The following is an 8,372-nucleotide window of genomic DNA, read 5'->3' on the forward strand; positions in this document are numbered from 1 at the left end:
CGTAAGCATTTATCGGCATCAATAATTTGTTATATACAAATATTACCAAACTATTTTGCTTGTTAAAAGATTTTGGTGATATTTTTTTTCTATACCAACGGAATTTTGGTTAGATACACAAATTTAATTTTTTGCTTTTGAAACATACATACATATAAGCAAATATATAAATATTAGAGGGAATCGATACAACTCACTTTCCGCTAGGGAACTATGAAGGTATGTATATGGATATTTGTACGTGCGTGTGCTTGTGCTTGTGCTTTTGGCTTTTTCTTCCAGTCCTTTGATGTGCTTGTTGTTGCTTGATGTTTTCAGTTTCTGTTTGATTATTTCGCGACGCTCTTTGCAGTTATGTATTTTGTTGGTTTTTCTTGCGATTCGCACCCGCAAAATATTATTTTAGTTTGTATTTCGCGCCTGCTCTTTTATTATAGTTTTATTGTTTTTCACTGCACTTTTATGGATGTTTGCATGTATATATCTATATTTGTTTTACTGATCGCGCCTAATTTATGTTTTTTTTTTGTGTTTGTAAAGTATTATATATTTTGTTTTTGTAAGTTTATGTTTTTGTCAATACAATTATGGTAATTGCATACAACGTTTATAATAGAGAAGGTTCACGGCGCGAAGAACTTAAAAATATTTTTGGCTAACTCGGTCGAGTTGGAGGAGTTTCACCACTGCCAGCTCGGCCGGAGAAATCTTAACAGTTGCGCTTGAACAGAGCTGAGCATTGAATAAAAATTATGCTCAGAACTATACATACATATATTGCTGTTACAGACTTATGTATGTATGTTAGCTCTTTTGCTTATATTTTTATACGTTTATATTCAAATATGTGTATTCATATATGTTTAAATGAGTTAAGCCTCCCCCACTCTATCCGGGAAAAACTGGCGCACCCTAGCACAACTCAACTCCGCTGAGAAGAACACCATACTTAACATCGGAAAACAACATGCACTAATACAACACACCTGGGGACAAATTGCATTTCACCACAGCAGATGACAATTATCTAATTAACAAAAGGATTTGATCATCGCTGCTTTTCCACTTTTTCGTTTACACACTGCGCCGCGTCAACACTATCTTTGACTCCGATCGACAGCCTTCCGCCCGCGCCGACTTACAGCGATCCAACAAATTGGATATTAACTCAATAAAACCATAATTTTATGTAATATCAAACAAAATAAAGGACAATTGCAAATATATTGTACGAGGGTTGCTATATATATTCTGGCCTAGGGCAACACTAAGTGTTGCCAGGTGCAATCTGACATTTCCATTGGAAAGTTTGACATTTTTTAGCATAACATCACTCAGAACATTTTGTCATTTAATCGTGCATTGTTTTATTTACAGGGAATTAAAAAATTCATCTCGGCCAAAAAATGGATTTAACTCGTGAACATTTTCGTGCGATCATTTTTCACAACTTTCGACGTGGATTATCACGACAAGAGTGCATCGATGAACTAAAATCTTTGTATGGCTATAAAGCACCATTCTATAGCACTGTGAAAAACTGGCACAACGAATTCAATCGTGGCCGACTCTCGCTCAAAGACGAATTCCGTGAAGGTCGTCCAAAAACATCCGTTGTGCCAGAAAACATCGATGCCGTACGTGAACTGATATTGCAAGACCGTCATGTAATATACCTTCAGATAGAGGCATGCCTATGCATTTCTCCCACCAGCATACATTCGATATTGCATGAACACCTGGCCGTAAAAAAGGTTTGTTCTCGTTGGATCCCGCACAATTTGACAATCGCTCAAAAAAAGGCTCGTGTGGATTGGTGTAAAGAAATGCTGAAAAAATACGATCGCGGTGCTTCAAAAGACGTTTATAAGATCATCACAGGTGACGAATCATGGATCTATGCGTATGAGCCCGAAACAAAACAGCAATCGACAAAATAAAAAAAAAAAAAAAAAAAAAAAATTAAAAAAACATGTTCGTTGATAAATATGCCTATTTACATTATTAGGCCAGAAATATATATAGCAACCTAAGCAATAAATACACTGTTTTTTCCTTTTAATTGCTCACGGGAGTGTGAGTGCAAGTCGAAACATTTAAATACAGTGGTTTGTATTCCTATAAATTGGGTCAACATTTAACTAATATAAATTCTTTTTGTGCATATTTATGAATAGATACAGGTGCAATTGAATACATTTGAATTAATTAACTTTTTCAAAGCAATAACAATATTGCTTATTTTTTAATTATTTCTGATATTTGATATATTCATGCTTATGTGTATGCTTCATTATATACATACATATGTATGTATGTATGTATGTAAATACTAAACTATCATAATATATTAACAAAATTAAATATATTACAATAGTGATAAATGTACATAAATCGTATATTTTATTATTCAAAACTTTGATCCACATGTATCATGACCATATTCACTTCCGCGAATTCAAATCATATTATCACTTATCATTAACAACAAGTGCGCTCTGCTCATATGTACATATGTAAATATGCTCGCATGACATTGTCACACAAATAATGCGTACACAAACCCAATAAACAATTGCGTAAATGTTTCGTAAATCTGCGCTAAAATAAACTTATCTACAAACATTTGAGTAAACTTACTTACAAATGTGAGAAATAAGTTTAATTATAAGTTTACTTATCTTATATTTGTAAGTTTAAAATAAATGCGTTGAAAAAGCGTTTACTTACAAACATAAATGTAAACTTATGATGCAACATTGCAAATCAGTTTACATGTAAACACAAAAAGTAAACCAACCGTTTACCATTTCCCGTTAGTTTTTTCGCCGACTCTCTGACGACTGTTTTTCCTTTTTTGAGTGATCGCAGTTCATAATTATTGAATTTGTGAGATGTAAAGACGTGCGTTTTAAATAGAACAGTGGAAAAGTTAATAACTAAAAATAATTAATTGAAAAATAAGTACATATAAGTATTATTTAGAAGTGTTATAAATAAAATAAAATAAAAAAGGCCTTTACAATATAAAAGGGTAAGTTGCATGTTGTATTTTAAGGCGTTGTTATAATTTTTTTAACTGCTATTCACGGAAAATATGCCACGCATTCTAACTAAGTTTGTTTTTTGCAGGAATACTGGAAATAAGGTGCTTCCAAAACTTAAAAGGTAAATAATATATGGTATTTTTATTTATTATTTCTTATTGTTTTTTTATATTAACATATGTTATACTTAGTTATAAAAATTGCAAATGAGTTCCTTAAAGCGGTACAGAACAGCAAAAACTTTTAGTTGCCAGTTGATGCACTTGTTGTATTCAAATGATAATGAACAGTCGCAACCTACAACCTCCTCAGCTTCACCTAATCCTTGCCCTATCCTATCCACTTCTTCTCCGCCGCGGAGGGAGGAATGTGAATTTCAACTAATTGAACAAAATTTGAGTGAATCAAGTTCTGATTCAGATGAGTTAAGTCCTTCAGAATTTTATGAGCATCAGCCACCAATTGATATCTTCATAGATGAACTTACAACATGGGTTATTGAATCAAACATTTCAAACGATTTGGGAAATAAGCTTTTGAAAATTTTAGACACTAAAATTCCTGGACTACCAAAGGATGTTCGCACATTACAAAAAACTCCAACCGACGCCCCTACTACTTGCTTAAGTGAAGGGCAATATTTCCATTATGGTCTTAAAGATTGTTTGACAGATTTTCTTCAAACAAAATTACATTCACTAACTTCAAATGATTTTGCATTAAATATAAATGTAGATGGCTTACCAATATCTAAAAGTTCAAAGAAAAATTTGTGGCCAATTCTGATAAATATTTATGGTACAGAATCTGTGTTAGTTGTTGGAATTTTTGCCGGTAGTTTTCATCCAATATCTGCTAACGAATATCTAAAACCTTTTGTTGATGAAATGAATGATCTTATTGCCAGCGGACTCCAATTTGATTCAAAAAATTATAATGTTAAATGTCGAGCGTTTATTTGTGATGCACCCGCAAGAGCCTTTATATTAAGCATTAAGGGTCATTCAGGCTACAGCTCTTGTACAAAATGCACCCAGAAAGGCGAACGTCAAGAAAACAGAACAATTTTTCCCTTTCAACCACATCCTTCTAGAACATCAACATCCATCAACCAAAACGGAAATAACCACATCATCGTCGAAGAAGCAGGAACAATTAATAGCTATACATTGGATCCCACATTTTTTGAAGGTAGTCAATATCAATTCAAAGCACCATTGATGCAGCTTTATCCAAATCTATGGGAAGAATCGTCGAGGAGGTAAGAAGCTTGCGGCTAGATATAGCAGAGTTGAGGAATAGCAGAGACAATGTTCCATCAAAAAAGATTATGCCAGCGGAACCTTTAAACACAGTGGAGCAATTTATGGAATTGGAGAGTTTACTCGAGAAGGATGAAGAGTATGCTAAATTTGTAAGTAAATATTTTTTGACTGTTTGAAAGCCAATTTTACAATTTTCATTTTTTGAAGAAATGGGAACTTATGCAAAATATTAAATACACAGAAGCGAAATTCGTCAGAACAGCTTGGCGCTCATTGGTATCCGATGAATGTGCTCAACATTTTGCTTGGAGTGGAACGTCAGACAAAAAACCTGTCCGCGTCTTAAAAGTATCTATGGCTATCCGAGGTACTTAATAATAAAACTTAATCAACTTTATATTTACATGTGTACTTATATACTTATATATATTTTTAATTTAAATTTCAGATGTCTTCTTACATGAAGTGAAGGGCAATGACACTGAATATACATACATATAAGTGGCACCAAGACGATTTTTCAGTTTGCCAAAAATAGACAAAAACGGAAACATCAAAATGCAGCAAATTATTTATTTTACCTAACTATTTTTCTATCATTTCATTTTTAAAGAATGTTTTTTAAATTTTAATTTTTAGTATAAGTTTAATTTAACTTATCAAGAATTTTTTTAATTTTTAGTATAAGTACATATGTATATATAATAAATAATATTAAATGAATTAAAACTAATAAAGAAAATAATTATATATCTTTAAAAATATATCATGCGATTTATTTTACTACCATTACATAAATGCATTACAACACGTTTACAAATACATTTGAAAATAAACTTACAAGCGGTTGGATATTAATTTAATAAATGCTTACTTTTAAGTTTAAAAATAAGCGATTTTACAAGTATGTGAAAAAGCCCAAAGTAATGTAACGTTTTGGTTCTTTACAAGTTTTTTGTAATTGTTTTGTAATGAAAAACGTAAACTTTTTGTAACGAAAAGGTTTACCAGTGTAAGTTTATTTTAAGTTTATTTACAAATGCGATTGTTTACTGGGAACTTACATACAGATAAGCGCACACATGTAGATATGTCACCCGCAAAAATTACAAACATTGTTCTAGAAAAACAACGATTGTCTCAAATAACATCAGCTGCGACACAAGTCAATATGGCAGCCAAATATTCGATGCCAAATTTGTAGAAAAACACACAACAGCAACATTTTCATTCATGAACGCAAGCGCACTTTCAACAGGCAAACTCGAGTCATTCATAAAAGCAAACACCATTACATCTCCCCGAGCATGCTTTTGCCTACAAGCGTCTTTTCGCGGCGGTTATAAATTGAACAACTTTCTGATGTTTCTTCACAGAATGAAGTGAGAAAAGAGGCAACATAGCTGTTGTCGGTTTATAATATTTGTCAATCCTAAAATATTTTTCCGTGGCTGGCAAAAATCTGCGTCGATATGTATGCACGCTCATACATACACATGCATATTTACGCAAGTTTGTTGGTAAAGCTGTTAGAGAGGCAAGGGAAGCAGTGGCAATTGGCGATCGTTCGTTTGTGTTTTCGACACAGTTTTTTGCAAGCCGCGTAAAAATATACATATACATATATGTATATGTACACTAGGCGTCAAATGAAAGTATAAATGTAGTATATACTGGCAACCTCAGATCATTAATTTACTTCCTACATTTTTGCTTAAGAATAAATTCATAAAGCATTTTATGTAGAAGCACCGTTATGTAAATAAACAGTTGGAGTAATATTTACACTTATTATTTAGTCGAAAAAAATATTTACTGCATCGGGAGTGATTAGTCTTCGCTGGTGAGCCTATGAGTTCGCGTCAAATGAAAGTATAATTTTAGTTTTGGTTCATTTTTTTTCAAGGTAAAACTGAATTTTACTATACACTCAGTCCTTTTTTTACGCGATCTCTTTTTACGCTATTTCACTTTAACGCGGTTATTTTTGCAACGCAAATTCCTTTTTTTACGCGAATTTCTCACTTTAACGCGATTGCTTCATCAAAATAAGCGGCTAAGAATAATTTCCACTACGGATAATGACAGTGATTAAACAGCATTCAACGGTTTTTTCAATAAATCTACCTATTTTTTATTTTCTTCTCTTTTATATATGGTGTTTGTTTTGTATTTTTTATTTTGTTATGAATGAATAAATCTTAAGTCTAAAATTTGAAACTTATTGTATTGTTTTTGAATATTTTTTTGAGCGGAACCAATTCGTCAGTTAATATTGGAAAACTAACCATTTTTACGCGATTAGTGGCAGAACCAAAAATCGCGTAAAAAAAGGACTGAGTGTATATTTAATTCATTTGTATTTATTAAGGGAATGTATGTTATGGTGAAATTTTTTTAGGGGAGAATATAGTATACCGTCCCAGGATTTTAAGGATAAAAAGGATATGGTCGGATAGAGGAGATTATCCTGATCAAGGATATATATGGTTATAGCCGCAGGAAGCTTATAGTTTAAGAGATATTCGCGTTTAAAATATGAAATTTCCAATATTTTAATAACATATTTTCTATATTTAAAATTAATTTTGCACTTATATTTTTCAATTTTATATACACTAACACATCACTAATTCGTTTGTACACATTTATTTTTGTATCATATATTGCAAAAATAGCTTTTATTATACATACATTTAAATTATTGTTGAATTACGACTATTTAATAATAACAAATTAATTTCAAACTGTCAAATCATAAGTGTTACCTTATCGACATCATTTTTAAAAATAAATTTTTCAAATAATAAGTGTTACCTTATAGACATCATTTGTAATAAAGTGAACAGATTATACCCAACTATGAGAATAAACAACCTATAAAAAATTAACCTAGTCGGCCCAACACCGGGGTGTATTACATTTTTTTTTGCGTAGACCTCCTTTTTGCGTGGGCGGCCTTCGGCCGCGCTTCAAAAAAATAACCCTGGTCGAACAAACACCGGGGTGTATTACATTTTTTTCGCGTAGAACTCCTTTTTGCGTGGGCGGCCTTCGGTCGCGCTTCAAAAAAAATAATCCTGGCCAGTCCAACACCGGGGTGTATCAAATTTTTTTCGCGTAGAACTCCTTTTTGCGTGGGCGGCCTTCGGCCGCGCTTCAAAAAATATAACCCTGGTCGGTCCAACACCGGGGTGTACCAAATTTTTTTCGCGTAGAACTCATTTTAACATTGGCGGCCTTCGGCCGCGCTTCAAAAAAAATAACCCTGGTCGAACAAACACCGGGGTGTATCAGATTTTTTTTCGCGTAGAACTCCTTTTTTATTGTTTATCAACGATTATGTTTCCTTTATTTAGGGTATAATATTTCTTTTTATTAGTTTTTTGTTTTAGTTTGTAAAATATTTTAGTACGTTAACACTAATTATTTGACAAATTTATTTTAAAAAATGATGTCGATACGGTAACACTTATCATTTGACAGTTTGAAATTAATTTGTTATTATTAAATAGTCGTAATTCAACAATAATTTAAATGTATGTATAATAAAAGCTATTTTTGCAATATATGATACAAAATAAATGTGTACAAACGAATTAGTGATGTGTTAGTGTACATAAAATTGAAAAATATAAGTGCAAAATTAATTTTAAATATAGAAAAAATGTTATTAAAATATTGCAAATTTTAAATTTTAAACGCGAATATCTCGATAACTATAATCTTGCTGCGGCTATAACCATATATATTCGTGGTCAGGAGAATCTCCTCTATCCGACCATACCAATTTTTTTCCCGAAATCCTGGGACGGTATACTAAAGCCGACCCTTTTTTTGTTCTGTTCTTAGTAAAAAATATTAAAAAATTGAAGAGAATCGGATCTTAATTGTAGAAGATGGGAAGAGGGGTGAAACGTATCAAACAAATTTATGAAAAATATTCCATTTCGAACAGAGAGGGAAGAAGAAAGATTTTTGAATAATCCAACAGAAGAAAGAAGAAGCAAGACTCAATGCGGTGGAGGTCCAAAGTCCAAAATTTCTATACACGCTGAGC

The 8,372-nt window shown here is 32.2% G+C and overlaps 1 protein-coding gene across 2 annotated transcripts; it reads left to right on the forward strand.

Moving 5' to 3' along the window:
• Positions 1 to 2,755: 2,755 nt before the first annotated feature.
• Positions 2,756 to 4,888, forward strand: LOC126766216 (uncharacterized). Of its 2 annotated transcripts, XR_007668724.1 has the most exons (5): positions 2,756 to 3,034; positions 3,133 to 3,168; positions 4,141 to 4,461; positions 4,520 to 4,679; positions 4,761 to 4,888. XR_007668724.1 is itself a non-coding variant. In XM_050484109.1 (3 exons), exons 1-3 carry the CDS (start codon positions 4,288 to 4,290, stop codon positions 4,811 to 4,813), a joined length of 387 nt encoding a protein of 128 aa, XP_050340066.1. In that variant the 5' UTR covers positions 3,887 to 4,287; the 3' UTR covers positions 4,814 to 4,888. The 2 variants fall into 2 exon arrangements, 1 of the variants encoding a protein (XP_050340066.1); XM_050484109.1 differs by lacking the exons at positions 2,756 to 3,034; positions 3,133 to 3,168 and having other exon boundaries at positions 3,887 to 4,461.
• The last annotated feature ends 3,484 nt before the right edge of the window (positions 4,889 to 8,372 follow it).

Source organism: Bactrocera neohumeralis, unplaced genomic scaffold (genome assembly GCF_024586455.1).
Source record: "Bactrocera neohumeralis isolate Rockhampton unplaced genomic scaffold, APGP_CSIRO_Bneo_wtdbg2-racon-allhic-juicebox.fasta_v2 cluster11, whole genome shotgun sequence".
Classification (NCBI taxonomy): Eukaryota; Metazoa; Arthropoda; class Insecta; order Diptera; family Tephritidae; genus Bactrocera; species Bactrocera neohumeralis.

What these genes read in the sequence shown, in the direction of transcription:
- LOC126766216 (XM_050484109.1), top strand. Translation starts at nt 4,288, where the DNA reads ATGGGAAGAATCGTCGAGGAGGTAAGAAGCTTGCGGCTAGATATAGCA. An exon ending in ATGAAGAGTATGCTAAATTT is followed by an intron (nt 4,462 to 4,519) that starts GTAAGTAAATAT and finishes CATTTTTTGAAG; the next exon opens with AAATGGGAACTTATGCAAAA. An exon ending in AGTATCTATGGCTATCCGAG is followed by an intron (nt 4,680 to 4,760) that starts GTACTTAATAAT and finishes TTTAAATTTCAG; the next exon opens with ATGTCTTCTTACATGAAGTG.